We start from the raw sequence: 17729 nt of genomic DNA on the forward strand, positions 1-17729 counted from the left end.
TCGCGGGTGCCATCGGCGGAGGAGCAGCAGGAGGAGCGGGCAGCTTCCCGACGGACATAAGCAGTGGTACTACGAGCACGAGCAACACCACCAACAGTAGCAGCAGCGCCAGCAGCAACAACAGCACCAGTACAAAGAACACAGTCAACAATCTCAAAAGCCTGAAGGCTGCCAAAAATCGAAACAATCTCACATCGTCGCTGACGGCGGCCTCGGCCGTCGGCGCTGCGACCTCGCACAACAGTAAAAATTTTAGCATAAGCCAACAAATAGCTTTAGTACATCACGTAAGTTCACCATTCGGCCAAATGTTCCCTTCCGAATTTCCCCAAACTGACGTGATTCTCATTCGTTCGAAGCTTTCGAAAAGCTTCCTTGTTTAGCATTCGTTAAGCTAATACTGTTTGCATTGTTTCTATCGACAGCCAAACGACGCTCGTACATCACCAAAGGATCACCTGCTGTACGGTGGCAAGGACCGTAGCAATCGTGACTACAGTAACTGTTTAGATAGCATCAGTGATCAAACTTTCCAACATTCGGCCAGTTCGGTCGAAAGCCTACCGAGCGCTTCCGGTTCGAGTGAGTATACCGCAATTGATCGACAGCTGGGAAAATAGTATACTAATTGGCCTTCGATGGCTCTGCGCGCTTCTCGCTTCTTTCAGGCACACAGGCCCTGGTGCGTCCCGGCAGTCCGCACAGTTCCCTGTCGGCCGAAGATCGCGCCACGATGATACCGATCTGCAGGGCGATCGCCCTCGTAGATAGCTGTCCCAGCCCGTTCGATAAGGAGGCTCTTAGGTTCAAGGTAACTATAGCGCGTTGAAACCCGCCATTAGCCGATGCACACACGACCGTGCATTAATCCCGTGTTTCCTTCCACTAAAATCAGAAAGGCGACATCATAGACGTGCTCTCGATGAACGCATCGGGCGTTTGGCGGGGCTACGCCAATGGGCGCTTGGGACACTTTAAGTTTATCAGCGTGGAGGTGTTGCCGGATCTACCGACGACCGCGATGAAAGGTTACGGGGGCAAGCTAGTCAGCCGGCACCGTTTGCCTACCAGCTGCCCGACGAGCGTAGAAGAGCTGCTGCTGCGGATAGGTCTGAAGGAGTACACGTCGGTGTTTGTGCTTAATGGGTATGTCTCTCTGTGGGGTTTCGTTTTTCGTAGTGTTCGATGTGATTGAATCGGTTTTGGGTTGTGCGGGGTTACCTTCGTGTTTGGCAGGTACGAAGATCTGGAGCTGTTCAAAGAGCTGGAGCCATCCGATCTGGACTATCTGGGCATCGGTAACACCGAGCATCGGGCGAAGATTTTAGCAGCCGTGCAACTGCTACACGATCTTGATTGTAAGTTGAAAGTGGCCAAACACGTCCGATGGCCGTTGTCGGACGAAGGTCCTTCCGGCGAACCATCGTGATTCTGGGTCACTTCCCAGATCGTTGCTAATGAGGCTGCCTGCCCAATTTGCATGGTTCGTTAATAGCAACATCGGATGGAGATGTGGCCGGTTCGAGCTCGGAGAACGACGAAGGACTCCGCCTGAATCACGTCAACAGCTGCACAGGCGCTGGAGTCGGAATGGGAGGCAGCAGCGGCGGTAGTACGGCGACGTCAACGACGACGAGAGGCGGTGACCACCAAACGTCTCCGTTTGGCCGGCGGCATTTTCCCCGCGATTCCGGCTGCTACGAGGGCTCCCCCGTACCGTCGGCGCAGGGTTCGCACAACAATCCCCAGCATCACTATCTGCTGCACCAGCATCAGTCACAGCAGCAGCAGCACAACAATGGCCACGGTTTGGGTCCGGGGCAGCAACAGGGTATGGGACCACTGATGGCACATCCACACCACCACCATCACCATCATTCCCACTCCGACAACGACACGAACAATCTCGACTCGGTGGTGGCCCAGTGTTCGAACGAGATCCTGAAGCGCGTGGAATCGGCTCGTCGGTTCAACGGTTCCATCACTACCGGTTCGTCGAAAACGATGAATACCCGCGGTGTGGCGAAGAAGGGTGGCCTGCTCGGGGGTGGCAGTGATGGCGGCAGCAGTGGGGCGATGGTCATGATGGGCGGCGGCAGCGTGACTGGTGGCAGTAGCGGTGGAGCGCTTAGCGAAAAGTCCAGCGACTCCGGCGTTAGCAGCAGCAGCCTTTCGTCCGGCCCCGTTAAGGGCAGTGGTGGGCTCTAACGAGTCCGTCCCCCGATGACGGCCATCAGCGAGGACGACGCGGCAGACTTTTGCGGGCTCCAGTGCGGGCTGCACATCGCACGGTAAGTTATGTTGCCGCAGTTGTTAGGGTGAATTGTAAGAATCGCTTCCGGTATTCGGTCTAAACCCGGAGTTACACGGAGTTATGTTTGCATTGGGATTAGTTTTTCCTCTCGAAACCCTTCCATCCTCCACATTGCTGCAAATAGTTTACGCATATTCAAGGATAAACCAGTTCCATTCGGCACACAAACTTATACATCCGACACAAACAAACACACTGCCAAAGGGTAAGGAGATTAGCTAGTACGGAAAAATGTTAACGTGTGAGACGAATGCGATACAGAGCCAGGGATGGTCAGGAGAAGCAGGGATTGTGGGCGTGCTATAGAGCGGGTTCGCTAAAGAACGTAATCGAAAAACTGGAACTGAGACATGGGTAGGGAGGGGGTGTAGTGGGTCGTGCGTGCTTGCGATAAATTGTGATCGTGATTGTTATAGATGATTGTTGACGTGTGACTCGAACCCAAATCGAACCAGAGAAAGCGACGACAATTGGAGTGGATAGAGCTTCGTTAAACAGTTGAAAACGGAAAGGATTAGTGCAACCAGCGTGCGGTCGAGAGAAAGCGAGCAAGGGGACGATAAAATGTGATATTTTTGACTAACAAAACACAGACAAACGAGCAAACTAACGCAAATATAACTAATAGCATATAAACAATGCTTGCGCAAGAGCAACTCAAACCATCCTACAATAGCCAGACCACAGCCACAACAGTGCAGCATGCCGCAACCATGAAGAGGGGCGACAAGTTATAGGAAATAGTTCAAAACCACCACACCCACACACACAATCTGTTAACGAAGCGCATTCGAGGGATGAACCAAGCGCGAAACAAACCTAATACTGTTATCCGTTGATGGTTGTTTTCCTTGTTCTGTTGACTATTAGCTTTTGCGTTCGCTTCTAAAGTTGATCCGAAGGGGAAAGCGGAAGAACCGTCTACGCGTTGCTTTCGCACGTGTTGCTCCTAACCGTTATTATCGGCGACGCACCAAATCGATGCGCGTTCCGGTGTGGATGCAGGGCCAACGGTTGTGCTTCGGTTTTTGTTTTTGTAGCATGCCAAAGTAATTCTTAAATACCAGTTACAACGAAAACAAATTAAAAGCAAAGGGGGGAAAATATGGCAACGAAACAAGTTGTGTTTGGCGCCGTTATTGGGGTGTTGGGGCGGAAGAACCAAGCTAGTTACTGACTACGATACGATTGAAAGTAAACGGGAGGAAGGATTGACTTAGAATAACCGGTATCAAAGCAATGGAACGGTGGCGGGCCGGTTGAGCTACACCAGTTTTTGCTCTCTCCAATAACCTTCCCCGAAAAAAACACCGCTGTACTGAGATGGCTAAACAATCAAAATTGAGTGGATCAAATGTGTTACCTTTCGCCTTTTCATGCTGCTTAACACGTGTACATAGTTTTGTTTTTCGTTGTAAGGAAGTTGGCTTTAGTTTTAAGCGAATTCGTCAAAGAGGCATAGCGGCGTTCGCTCCGTGGTTCCGCGCAGACTGTTCCGCAGGAATAACCGGCCGACTGGGTGGCCGAGGGGTAGCACAGCGAACACAAGCAATGAACAAGAGAGGGGGTATCACACTTCACATTCCACAAGTCAATATTATTAAGGTGCAAACAGTGTAACGCGGAATCTCTGGTGGAAGTGACTCTATCGCTTTTCTATAGTCTGATGCGCAACTTGAGCGTGTGGAAAGAGCTGAACAAATAAATAAATAACGAGTAAGCAATTGATAAAAGAAGAAAAGATTCACCACATCGACAAATTTTAACTTCCGTTACGAGACTTACATAATGCTAGATCGAAATCGAATAAATTATAAATTAAAAATTTACCGAATCTAAACCTGTTTAGAACAATTGAGCATCTAGCAAAATGAACCTTCCCGCTTGGCGCAAAGTGATGGCAAAACGAAAGATAAACCGAGAAAGAACGTATGCACAACGAATGTAAAGGGCGCGTTTGTATAAATGAAAGTAAAATTAAAAATTTCATATCGCAAAAAATTCTAGCCAAAATCAAACCAAATCATTTATTGCAAAGTATGAGTTTAGGAGCAAAACGAAATCGTATTTAACTCGAAGCAAATGCTAATGTAAAAACACACCGACACTGTTAGTTAAAATCGAACACACATGACTGTGCTCGCAGAGCACACGTGGCCAGGGTTTCATTAAGAATGTAATTTATCTAAACAAGAAAGCGTAATTACGTACAGCATAAACACTTATTTGGTGTACTGACGTGGACGGCAGGGTGTTCACTACGGAAGCTTCACTGTTACAGGCATAAGAATTTAAAACCCACGTGGGGTTCGTGAGCCGTTACCGTAGTTGTTTGCTGTATTGTTTTGCCATGAAAATCTGTTCTTAAGTTATTTTCGTTCCGGTTGATCGACAATCAAAATCAATCCTTGAATGTTCTTTGAGCAAACAAAAGCCGTTCGAATCGTTTTCTTGCCGAAAGCTTGCCAAAGACACACTTTGGAAGGTAGTTCTTGGGGGATTCAGTGACACCTCAAAGCTCTGAAGTGAAATTACACAAAAAAACCATCCATCTGCTTGAGAAACACAGAAACGCAAAGATTTTATGAACCGAAGACCAGGCAGGAGCTGAATTATTGAGAGATATAGGGCACACACACAAACACACACAGACTATGCGTCGACATTTATGGATTCTCAACAAAAAGGAAATCGAATTATAATAGCGAAATAAATTAATTATTCTCTTATCATGAACGTTCTTGGCCGTACGAAGAAAGCCTATAGATAGGTCGCGGGAAAGCGCAGTGAAATGAGGATCAGTTGAGTGGTGAAACGAACAGAAGGAAGCAATTGGAGGTAAAAATACACAAGATTCGAAAAGTGACGAGTTTTCGTTGAGTTGTCTTTTATTTTATTGATGGTTTTTTGTTTATTTTTTGATTTTAGCCAAGAAGAAAGAAAACGCCCAAACAGCGCAAACCTTCTTTGAAAAGGATCTTTCCAGGGGTAAGTGGTTGATGCAAAACTCGAGCTTTATTCACGGTTGATCTGTTTCGTCTCATCTTCCGGTACATTTAAACGAACCGTCTCGCGGGCGTCTTCGGCTTCCGGCTGTCGTTGGTGTTTTGCGGCGTCTGCATGTTTCTTTGCCGGTGCCTTCGGCAATGACCAGAACCGTTGGTGTTTGCCAAAGTTGCGTGCCTCTTCGATCGTGTTGGGAAGCGCTTGGTGTAACGTTTCCGGCAGGAACAGCCCGGCAAAGATGCCGATGGCTGCCGACAGGCCCATCACCAGAAACGGGATGCGCACGTCGTACTCCGTGCCCAGGTACACCAGATACGGGCCGACGGTGCCGAACAGGGTGGAGGCAATCGTGCCAAACGCCATGCCCGTCTGCCGCAGGCAAGTGGGGTAAATCTCGATCGACTGCAGGTTCACAGCGAAGAACGTGATGCTGATGAAGAACTTGACGAGCGTCGCGAGGATGGTGGCCAGCGACTCGAGTGCCGGATCGCGCACGATCAGCACTAGCGCGCCGCAGGTGAGGGCGGCCGCACAAAAGGCCGTCGCGTTCGTGGCCCGCCTTCCGAACCGGTCACTGCAGCGCTGGCCGATGAGTGCCGCCGGTACCTCAATGATACTTTGGAGCATAAAGTTCAAAAACGGATTGCCATCCATCCGGGCGCTCAGCAGGACGAGCGTAAAGTACAGCACACTGCCCACCGTCCTGATGTTAGGGTTCATCGAAGAGGAGAAAAAGAGTGGGCAAAACCCATTCGCACGAAAATGAAAACACGTACGCGATTAATCAACGGCCACCGGAAGATGTGGCCACGGGCACCGGTGCCACTCACCAGCACAGGACGACCAGCATAGTGTTCCTTGCCATTCGCCATCCGCTGAAGAGCGATGCGACGCCATACACGGTGTCCGTCCGATGCGTTGCCAGACGCTTCTGCAGGATGTGCTCATCGTATGGCAGCTCCCGGACACCGTTGATAGTCGCTATCCGCCGGAGCATCTTCATCGCTCCCGCGTAGTCACCTCGTGTCGCCATCCAGCGGGGGGATTCAATCTGGTAGCTACGGGAACAGGAGGGGAACAAGGTGAAGGGCGCCAAATCGTACCACAAGAGTTCGCATCATGTTCGGGGAAGGGCAAAAAAAGAAGATTGACAAACGTTACCGATGCCAGTCGATGGGTTTACGTGGTATAACATTCTGTGAAACGCGTAACAACCATTAGAGGACCTGCTTCGATGACCCCCAACGGTAACATTCGTCTTCAATTAATGCCTAATTTACGTTTGCTTCCGGCGGTTGGTGTCTCCGTCCTTCGAGTTCGTACAGCATTACAGCTCCAGAGGTTGACTGTGGTATGCACCAGGTGAACATATCGGTTTCTTCCAAAGCCCAAATTACATCCAATTTCTGCGAATTAATTTCGTCCCCCTACAAAGTTTAAGTGCTTCCAGTACTTGCATTTACTTCTGTCGTGCAGGCCGGAATTCCACACAAAAACTACTCTTTTGCGACTCGCCAACACCTAAACAAATGCGGTGCCGTACCAACCGACCCTTGGTATGTGCTCCGGGAGAAGCGTCGACATTAAAAAGTTTCTGGCTTAATATAACATTGTTGCATTTTCAATCGAGATGCTTTCACGCAACTCCTTTCCGACCGTTGAGCCGGTGGCAGGCAAATGGTTGCCCCGGATGTTGCTATAAATTCCACTCCGAAGATCCGAAGAATGTGCTTCCGGTGTGTGTGCATAATGCAGGGAGGGCAAACTTTTCCCGTAGCTCGGTGCCGCCGTATAGGGACCCCGGTTCACTGGTGCGAAGGTATTGCACGACACTGCTACGGTCGCTTCGTATCGTGGACCGGGAAGTGCATACAATTTGTCAAAAGCATTCGCTGCACCACCGGCCTTCACGCCGTGTTTGCAAACAATTTTCCCGACATCCTGTCCAGGACGCGGTCCCATTTCGGGGGAGCGCTTTGGGAGCGCAGTTTTGTTTCTAAACTTTGAACCACAAAGGAAGTGATACTTTTATGCCAGTTCCGTTTTTTGCCGAACCGCGTCCATTTTGAACGCGCAGAAGTACGCGGCCAGCGGCACGGACACGGACCTATCGGGCGATTACGGCTGATGACAACGATTTCGGTAGCACGTTCAGTTGCAGCCGGAACCGAACCTTACCGTGTAATGCCGGTGAAGATGACGATCGGTAGCGTTACAATCATCAGCGCCCAGAACCAGTCCTTGGTGGCCCAGAACACCATCGGCAGGATGCACATACCGGTCGTCCAGCCGAAGGACTGCATCATCGAAATGGTGCCACGCCGTTCGCTGCGGGGCAGAAACTCGATTTAGGCAGTCGTTTCGATCATCAAACGGTCACACGGCTTACCTTTTCGATATCTCCATGGCGATGATGAACGGGGCCTGGAAGCAAGAGTGCGCCGTCAGGCTGCCGGCAATGGCCGCGATGCAGAACACTACGTAGAAGCCGGCCGTAAACATGGAAACCAGCCGACCGAGCGTGATAATCAGCACACTGAGATAGTAGACGGGCCGGCGGCCTAATCTGTGGGGCGGCAGAAGCGATGTTGGTATGAAATAAAAACGTCCCGCCTATAAAACACCCCGGCCCAGCGGCCAGTAGCTTACGTGTCGCCGAGTTGACCGAAGACGACGGTACCGACCAGCTCACCGAGTCGATTGTAGATGAAAATGTTCGTCTCCCGGAAGCCCTTGTCGCAGATCCAATCGTGCTCGGTGATCGGTGTCCGGTCGTAGTACGTCCGGTCGTACTCGTAACCATGGGCACAATCTGCAAAAACCAGCCAAACGCAGTAGGTTAAATGGTCGCCGTGTTGTTAAAGGCCAGATGCACAAGCGCTGGCGAGTTGGTCATCACGCTGCCCGAAGAAGAAATATATAATGCCCATTCAACACTCGTATGTCAAATGAACTGCCAAAAGGACGGCACTACTCCTGTTTGCTTGCGAGTCATCCGTTGGCCAACTCCGACCAGTGAATGACGGTCATGGTGCCGTGGGTCGTTCTGGCAAAGAGAATCTTAATCAAGGGTGCCAAACTTACTGCCGCACTGGAATGCAATGTTTGCGTTCGTTCTCCAGTTACCGGCCCTTTTGCAATAATCAAACTGTTTGCTGGAAATCTGGTTGCATCAGAAGTACCGTAAACGAAATGGATGCCGTCCGATGCCTGCGTTAGCATCGCTAGTCTTTTCATCACTAACACGAGCCTAGTATAAATGATTTGTTTTTGCTGCCATTCTTTGCTTCGTGCGCCAACGTACAAAACTTCAAACATGCGATATTATCTTCATATCAAGTGTTGAAATCTGTGCCATTTTAAAAACGAAGTGTTATTAGTTTTTTCGACATTTTTCCATACAAGGTTGATTGAATTCTGCTCAGTTCAATTGCCTTTGAGGTCAAAGGAAATTAGTTAAAAAATTAATCAAATCTGAAAAAAAAGTTTCAAAAATCGTAGGAGTGATGTTTAAATGACATTGTATGCAAATGAATATTGTAAACAACATGTTGAAGATTCACAATAGACAACAATCAAAGTTGTGTTTCAACCACAACAACGTCTACTATTCTAGCAAAAAAAAATTGTTTTATTTTTGTTGGCCAACTTTTTATCGAATGGGTAGTGGTTTTCCAACGGAAGCAATTTAATTTAGGCTCTCACCTTTTGCCATAGAAAAAATGCCAACCTCGTAGTTGCTTCGAGGATACCATTTACTGGTAGATAAAAGCATCAATTTTCTACGCCATTCGTGTATGGCGCAAGCAAGCCTCGTTGGAATGCATTACGCGCGATTCGAGAAACATTAGCCTAAATTTGCGATTGGCAATTCTAAGAATGCGAACTGCCACCATTCGAAACTGCTTGGAGTGTGCATGTGTTCCGCCATTTGCCAATCGATTACACTCGCGCGAAATTGCGGCCAAGTAAAAGGCCAAGTAATTTCACTCTTCACTGGCATGTAAAATATCGAGCACATGGCAAATCGAGATTAGTGGAAGCGTGTTCTCATTAAGCTTCAATCAGTAAACAGCGCTATTGGTAGGCAAGTGAGAACGAATGTGAAATTGACCGAGACACAATTTTGTTTTACGCTAAAGGGAATGTCATCCCTGCTAGGGGGCCATTGGAGAAAACATATTTTTGAGGTTCGCCACAATGAAGCTTGTTCTTCTTCACAACAAACCGTTCGTAAAACATTAACCAGACTTCTGTCCAATCTAATCTTCCTTGCAGAAAATCAAAGAAACTTGAAAAAATCCAATTATGCATCACGGGTAATGGAACCATTATTAAACGGAAACCATATTGCAAAGGTGTGCTAATATAATGAATTTATCGTCCTTATTTCCAGACAAGCTTACTACTTACAAAACAAATCACATCGTAATTTAATTCTGGCCAGCGACTGCACCTACGCGAACATCGAAGCAGCAGGGAGCTCCGGGGTCCATGTTGTGTAAAAATGAAGCTGTGCCTTTTTCTGGCCCGTGGCCCGGGATCCTAGAATCAAATTCTCCCGAGGAAGCATTGGCACCACCACGAGGCAATGTACTTGGCACGTGTCAGAGTCGAGTTTGGTGCACTTTTCATACCAGAAGGATCCTGCCGAACGGCCGATGGCCAGTGGATGTGCAAGGGTATGTTTGAAAGAACGAAAAGAACACCGTGAACCGAAACCGTATTTTCATTTATTTTTGTTACCTAACATTTTCCTCCCGGAGGGCGGTCCCTGAAGTTGAAGGAATTTTTACTTTCATTCGAGATGTGCACAGAGGTCTGGCAATTTGTTTCCTTTCTTATATCGTTGTTATTTTTTTGCATGTTCGTCTTGCAATCAACTAGGCTGCAGTGCGGCAGACTTCTTTACGAATCACTTACTAAGCACGTCTGGAAAAGAGATGGAAAATTTCACGCAACATCGGGCTCGTTAAATTTCATCAAATGTTTTCATAATAAGAAACGCAATGCCAAAACATTCCTAGCTTCCAGTGTGCAAATTGTACCATAATAGTAAATTTAGAGTTTGCTAAAAAGTGAATAAAAGTTTCACTTTGTTTTCAAAGAATATCATTGCGGTAACTGATGGTGTCGTGAAATTCTGTGTTTTGTTGTGCACAAAAAATTGTCTTTCGGAAACACACTGAGCCCGACATGTATAACGACGATGACTTCCCAAACTTAGTTATGTGATGGATACAAAGGAAGAAAAATCCTTACTATTTACCCAACGTATTCTGCATTAATGTTGCACTGACTTCGAAGATTCCTGCATGATTTGTTTCTGCTTTCTTGCATGTGAACTACATTTTTTGTGGCTTTCACCGGCTGTCCTGATATGCTACCTGCCGAGCTGCCTTTTGTGGAAATCGTTGAAAATGTATTTTTCTTCTCTTAAAGTTACCTGAAATCTGAAACATTTCGAGAAATATATCCAAGGACTGACAGCGAGCATTCTTATCGTGTGCTGCTTTTCGTTGACGTGTTTTCTGTTCCCGTTGGTCGTGTCAAGTGGTGAGTTGCTTTACTTTTTTATATTCAAAACTATACTAGTTCTCTTGTTCGAGAAATGCTCAATGCGAAAGACCTTGGAGATGGGAGGACTCGATGAAGGTATCTAGGGAACAACTTTAATGTTTTTAATGTAAATGAGAATTGAGAAAAAACCATTCATCAATATTTGGCGCTCATACCATACTGATAAAAAACCTCATACTGATAAAAAAACGCCACATCAATGAGTTAGAAACTTTTCGTTACTGTTGTATCTTAAAAATGCAATACGCAATAACATAAAGCACATATTCAGTGTAGTTCAGAATCCTCCAACATTTATAACGCCATATATTTGAGAAAAAATCAAGAAAACCTTGCGTGACTTCTCCGTTGCTTATGCTGCGTACAATGCCTGGAACGTTTTCAACTTTCTGGCTTCAACAAACACTGTCAAAAGAAATGTTTAAATTGAATATTTACTGACGAAAAAAACGATTCTTCTGCGATGTCATCTAGCGCATCTCGTGACATTTTTATTGAAAGAAATCTGGGACGATTCCCGCTAGACTTTGGCTTCACCGTCTATCGACGCTGATTGCACTGAGCAGGAACGCAGAACGATGGAACGTGAAGCGAAGTGACAATCTCATAACTGTCGTCATCGTTTTATGCTTTAGTTTTGTTTCCAAACGTACGCTAGATGGCGGTTAAGTTCTTAAGTTCCAATCACTCGCGTCTGACAATGGTTACTTCTTGGCGAGTAAATGTTACCAGGCGCCTCCATTGCAATCGTAATAACAAAGTGAAGTTATGGAAAAAATTGGCTCTCTTCGCCCAGAAACCGAAGAGAATGGTTCACGCAATGGTGCAGAGTCTGGCCACGATACGAAAGAGGTTTATTTCATTTCGATTCCTTCTTCATATTTTGCTACTCAAGTGTTTGTAGTGGGAAAGTGATCGCCACAGTGTACCTTCGACCGTAAAGCTTCCATGAAATGATATCTGATAAACTTTTGCTTGTGTTAATGTTGCTTAGATATGGATACTTCAACAAACAGGGATTGGAAATTAGTTTTTCAAATAATTTGTGATGAAAAAAATTGAAGGCATTTTTATAAGAACCGAATGTAACCGGAGCGAAAAAGACGAAGAATTGTATGGCTTTGGCAGCATTCTTGTCCCTGTACATACTGTTGCCAAAACACTGTATGAACCGTAAATATTAGCCATTACTAAACTGAAGTTAAGATAAAATGTTGTTTACTTCGTCCAAAATGTACTTAACCGGAGTCAAAATCAGCAGCTTATTACAAACAATAATGGTCATACTTGGGTTAATCACAACACTTGGCTAGTTTAAAACAAATAAAAGTTGTTACAATGAACGTAGTTTTGTTTGAAGTTTTTGAATAGCCTACGAACCTTTCGATACCATTGAATGGCTAAATTAAAATGATTTCTCGTAGATGAAAAAACAATATTTAAACCAATTGATTTGCTGTGTCCCTTCTTAAACGTTATCAGTTCTGTTTGATCCATAAACCGTGTGCTCTGTTTCTATTGATGTTTCCGTGCCCTCATTGAGCAACTGGAACAGGCATTAAGAAAAAAATATGAATTCAATCACCGAGCGACATTATCTGAAGCCGACCACAAACATGCTCAACTTCGCTGGCACCACTGAGGGATTAGCCAAGGGTTATGCAAAAATGGACGCCACGAACGAAAGAAAATGGTTTAATAATAATAATAATAATAATAATAAACCATTCGCAAGGAGTTCAACCGGGAACCGGGAAGCTCTGTTCCGGCGGTCAACCGTAATCCTTTTCATCGATATGAATGCAGAAATGGAAAACTGGCCCCACCACCCCGTAGACCCCGTGGAATCAGGAATTCGATCAGTCTTCAACCCTACCCCGATACGAACCAATAAAAAGGTACAGCACTCCACTTCAAAGTAGTGTCAACGGTGGTCATTTTGAGGGCAAACTGAGCAAGAAAAAAGCCACAATCCATTACCCTAAGTCGTCCACAAATGTCCCGGCGGAACAGTCCCATTCAGCTCACCACAGTCAGTGTGTGTGTGTGTGTGTCTGTGTGTTTGAGTGTTTTTCTATTAAAGAAAATAAAAAACCCTTTATCGCCATGATGACCATCGGATCGGGGCAGCTTTTTTTGCCCAGCTCCCCTTTTGCTCGGTTTCCAAGTGTGCCGTTTTCCGAGTTTGCAAATGTTCCGCAAAATGTTGGCTGCGAAAATAATGCCCGCGCCACAGCACAGCACGGCACTCGGGACGGTTGTGGAGACGGCACTAAAAACGAACCTGATTGGACTGGGGCGGGGTGGGTACAGGCAGGCAGAATAGTTTTCCAGAAGATTAAACCTCCTTCACGATTTGCCATTTGCTTACGCAATCCCAGGAAGACGGGATCTGAAATTCCGCTTGCGCTGGCCAGCGCCAGTGCCAATCGGTTAACCTGCAAGGACTCAGCGACTAAGAAGGACAGCGACAGCGAGTGAAGGATTGCGTGAGAGAGAAAGAGAGACAGTGCGAGAGAGTGCACGAAGGGATGGTATAATCTTTTCAACAAACGACCCTCGGTATGCTGGCTTGCGAAACGGTTATTGTGTGGCCGCCTGTTGGCAACATGTTTCTCGGCATTGCGATCTCAACAACCCAAGAAAGCTGCCGGCCGGTGTGTGCTGCTGGGCCGCCACTGGCCTCCAGCAAGCGTAAGACGCCCTCACCGTGAATGGGTTTCGTCTCCTGGCCGTCATCCTTTGCCGGGGCCGGCCACATCCCCGCAGTGCGTTACTGTGCGGGTTCATTGGCGTCGTTCCGTGTCCAGCCCTGTTCCCGAGGTCCGCCTGAGATCGTGTTGCTCGAAAGTAATCCTCTTTAAATTGAGCAAACGAATCCGTATCCTTGAAGGACGGTTTGGCTGCCCAAGGTGGATAGGGCAGAAGATGTCTACCGCTGTTCCTGCCTGCTTCCCGTTAGCCAATCCCATTACTGCAGCCCTACCCGGGGCACCGAGGTCCCACGTTGGATCTGGGCTGAGCTTGGATTACAATTCTAATGATGGAACGCTAAACTCGTTCGTATAAACTGCATGCTTGCGTTTTTTTTAGAAAACGAAAAGGAGTATTTGTAGAAAACAAACGAGAAGACATGGACCCTGAACGAGGAGGGACTGGACTTCGACTGGCCCGCTGGAATCGGTCTCAGACGTATCCCCATGTTCGTACGATTTGGAAATAAAAACAACGGCCTCCTTTTCGAGCGCTTTCGACAGAACAGCGAAATTTTACCGTAAAGAGATTTCATTCCAATGAAATGAACAATTTACGGACCTTATTTATGCAAATCGTGTCACACAGAAGGTTGGGTGAGTCGCGGAACACAAATCTGGGAGGCAAAATGTGGAACAATCGAACACTCACCGATGATGTCGCTCTCCTGAAAGCTCCACTCGGCGTACGGACGCTGCAGATGCTCCTCGCTGACGTTGTACATTTGACATTTGCTGAATCCAAGCATGCCCCGATTGTCGGATTCCCTGCAAAACAAACCACAGTCTCAAGTCAAATGCTCCTCGGTCGGCCGTAACGCCACAGTAAGTGTGCGCCAAGATTCTTACCGTGGCAACGTCAGATTCTTCCAGTATTCCGCATCGGTAATGTTGTACCGCTCCATGCCCGGCACGTGGCAGTTGTGGGGCGGCTTGTTCAGTGCCAAGATGATGCTCATGTACGTCATGGACGCGAAGCAGACGGCACCGAAGTTGAACAGCAGATTGTAGCGCCGCTGAAACCGTCCGTCGTCGCCGGCCTGGGCCAGCATCTCGTCGAAGCTCGCCTCCGCGTTGGTCATGGCGGGGCTGGTCTGGCTCGGTTTGGCCCGCCTTCTGCAAAAAGGGCGAATTTCGTTTGGGGTTGTTAATGAGTCCAGCAGCCCGACGGTCCTACTTAATGCTATTATAATAATCGACATTTGTATTTGATTGCTTTTCATTTTGGTGCCGCCAGCAATCGCGGCGTGAGAATCATAATTTCCCATTAAATTAACCAGCCGCTAAGCATTGGCGCTAAGCGGCAACAATTGTGTTTACTACGATTGTTTGAGCATTGTTGGACTATGGTAATGCGCTTAATTATGTAATTATGTAATATGCTCTAAGATTTTGATTTCAGCGGTTCCGTCGAAGGTGCTGAACAAACTGATGAGCTCAAATGCGCCGTGGGAGTTATTTGGGGTCTCAATTGATAGCTCGATACAACAAAAACATTAAGAAATGTTCTTTCTGCATTGTATTTGAAACTGTGTAGTGTAAGAGTTGTAATAACTTAGTAGAAAATAGGGCTACGTAAATTATGTCTCAAGAGCGTATACATTGAGGAATGACTTAAATAATTGTTTTCTTAATACTTTTAACACAGAATTGTCGTCTTGGTCGACTGTACTGGTTTATAAATTAATATAGTTTTCAACCAGCAGCAACTGTTCGACTTGTGCTTTCCAAATGTTATCAAGTACATTAGAAACCCCCCTAAGCTGTTGGAGACTGAGTGGGTTTATAATTTAACAGACGGAACTTTATTAGAACACAAGAATAACAAACACGTCTTTACGCGAGATTACGCACAGAAGAGAGAAAGTCGTTTTGACAGCTACAGTGCTGTCAACATTCACAGTGCTGCCAGCATCGACAGTGCTGCCAGGGCTGTATATTCAACATAAGCTTCAGACCGTTCACCTCAAAAAGTTCATCCAGCACGCATTTTAAAGCATTGCACTTAAAGCGCGCAACCCATGGAGATATATTTGTGAAAATGTGGCCGAGCCCGTTTCCCGTCGATTCGAATGTCCACGTAAACACTTTCAGATTAATATAAATTGCTCAAAAACCGCTTGCGTCGGTTCCGTTGTTTTCCGTTGGCCGAGAGCCATCTAGCAAGGCTCCGTCGTCCGTGTTGTTGTCGCCATCAGCAGACGCTTCCTAGCGTGGCATTTCAACGCGTACGCAATGCGTACTTGCCATCGCATGTCCTCACGCAGCGCAAGTGGAACAAACCGTACGGATCCTTATTTTCATTCCGACCGGCATCCTCGGCCGTGTCACTGACACGGGCACTCGGTTCACGTTTCACCTGAGCATACGGAACGATAGGGCACGGTATGGCACAATAATGGGGAAACGGATGAATTAAAAATATCGCAACACACAACACTCAGCTCGGGACGCGGAAAAAGGATACCGTTGCAGAATTATGTGCGTGATGAGTCGTCCTGGGCGGGATGCGGGAACCAGTCACCCGGGATCGGCTCTGTTGGTTCATTTTCATATTTTAATTTTCCATCGAAGGACCTTCCACCGGGACGCCGGAGCGTCCGATCGGACGGGTTGTAGCGCTAAGCCGTCCCTCACAAAATCCACCGTCAGCATTCTCAGCGGGTTGCACCCGGTGACCCGGTGGACCCGGAACCCGCACGATCCCACCACCCATTTCGTTCACCCCAAGGGATACATTAAAATTTTAATTTTGATGTAGAAAAATTCTGTCCGTTGTGTAACGTGCCTGCTACGGCCCAGCGTTGGATTCCCCGGCAGTTCAGCAGCAACGCAGGCACGCGGAACTATCATTCGAACGTGCACGGGGAACTGTTGTAAAATTATTGAGTCATCTGAAGGGATATTTTATGCTATCACTGGGAATTTCATTCAACCAACGATACTCCGACAAATAATTCGAACGACACAACACACGCGTATGCTCATATCACTGGGGACCGCTCCGGGGTCCTTGCTAGTAGATCGGGTTTTTGTGATACGGATTTTCATTGAAATCACCGTTTTACTACACGTAAAGAGCAAACAGACGGGAAGTTTATAGCACCAGGCACACACAGAGATCGACACAAGCACGAAAAGCAATTTCAAAATGAAGCAATGGACGCTTCCGGCACTGGGCTGGGACAGCTGACGCTGCACTTGAGGGCACATTTGGTGAATGATAGATGCACGACCAGTTTTTGTTTTCTCTCTTCAACGTTGTCACTTTGGACAGGCTTTTGGAACAGGCCAATAAAAACGTAGCTTCAAACTGTCCACCTTGAGTTAAGTGGAACACTAATTTAAATGGGCAGCCTCAAGTGGGCCGGGGTTGCCCCACAGACACTTCTAAACTAATCACAAAGATCTCCAACACTAACCTCCCGGAAGATCGAAAGCTCACTCGGTAGCACCTGGGTCACTTGAAGCACTCGTGCGGTCACCGAAACACCGGCCGGCCAGCGGTCTCCTTTCCAGTGTGCCTTAATTGACGTTTAATTGATATCCAATTTGCAGCATGTGTCCGGGGTAACACTACTTGATGGATGGCCCGTCGATGGTGAACCACTGAGAGTCGCTAACGCCACAGCGGTCGAAGCCACAGACCATCGCCTGCCAGACTGCCGGACCGACTGACTGATAAGCGGCTTCCAGATGCCTGCGCCGCTCAGCTCGCGCGCCGGCAGTCGGCGCGCGACCGCTCAAAGTAGCAGCATTATCTTTTATTGGATTTAGGATTTCAAGCATGGCGTCACCGCGCACTGCCGCGTGTCTTGATGCTGCGTCCAAGACGTCCAGCCCGGACTGTTGACCAGTCAGTAAAAAGGGCAGTAAACTAGTAGTGTTTTTCTGGACGCGATAAGAAGAGGGTGCGCTCGCGACAGGACAGAATCTGTTGCGCGTTCCGCCACGACCAGCAATTAACGGTTGAAATGATTTCAATTTGAAATCTCGAGATGATGCTCATCAAAACGCAAAGGTTTATAATAAACCGCCCGACCCGGACAGTCGGCTTATCAGCGTACCACGCTCCG

At 47.3% G+C, this 17729-nt stretch overlaps 2 protein-coding genes across 2 annotated transcripts in view; one reads left to right on the top strand and one right to left on the bottom strand.

The window, feature by feature from the left end:
• LOC131209052 (uncharacterized) overlaps positions 1-2208 on the top strand; it is a 105760-nt gene extending 103552 nt beyond the window's left edge. Inside the window, exons 13-18 of the mRNA XM_058202023.1 lie at positions 25-287; positions 426-582; positions 669-811; positions 896-1146; positions 1237-1358; positions 1496-2208. Of these exons, the coding sequence (XP_058058006.1) occupies positions 25-287; positions 426-582; positions 669-811; positions 896-1146; positions 1237-1358; positions 1496-2208 (1649 nt within the window). The remainder of the gene's footprint in view (positions 1-24; positions 288-425; positions 583-668; positions 812-895; positions 1147-1236; positions 1359-1495) is intronic.
• A 3010-nt stretch (positions 2209-5218) lies between these two features.
• On the bottom strand, positions 5219-17311 carry LOC131209268 (beta-alanine transporter-like). Its single transcript, XM_058202293.1, has 8 exons — positions 17076-17311; positions 14503-14769; positions 14306-14421; positions 7970-8132; positions 7710-7886; positions 7499-7648; positions 6151-6378; positions 5219-6023 (listed from the first exon to the last, which is right to left on the bottom strand). Exons 2-8 carry the CDS (start codon positions 14733-14735, stop codon positions 5330-5332), a joined length of 1761 nt encoding a protein of 586 aa, XP_058058276.1. The 5' UTR covers positions 14736-14769; positions 17076-17311; the 3' UTR covers positions 5219-5329.
• Positions 17312-17729: the final 418 nt, after the last annotated feature.

This window comes from Anopheles bellator, chromosome 2 (genome assembly GCF_943735745.2).
Source record: "Anopheles bellator chromosome 2, idAnoBellAS_SP24_06.2, whole genome shotgun sequence".
NCBI lineage: Eukaryota > Metazoa > Arthropoda > Insecta > Diptera > Culicidae > Anopheles > Anopheles bellator.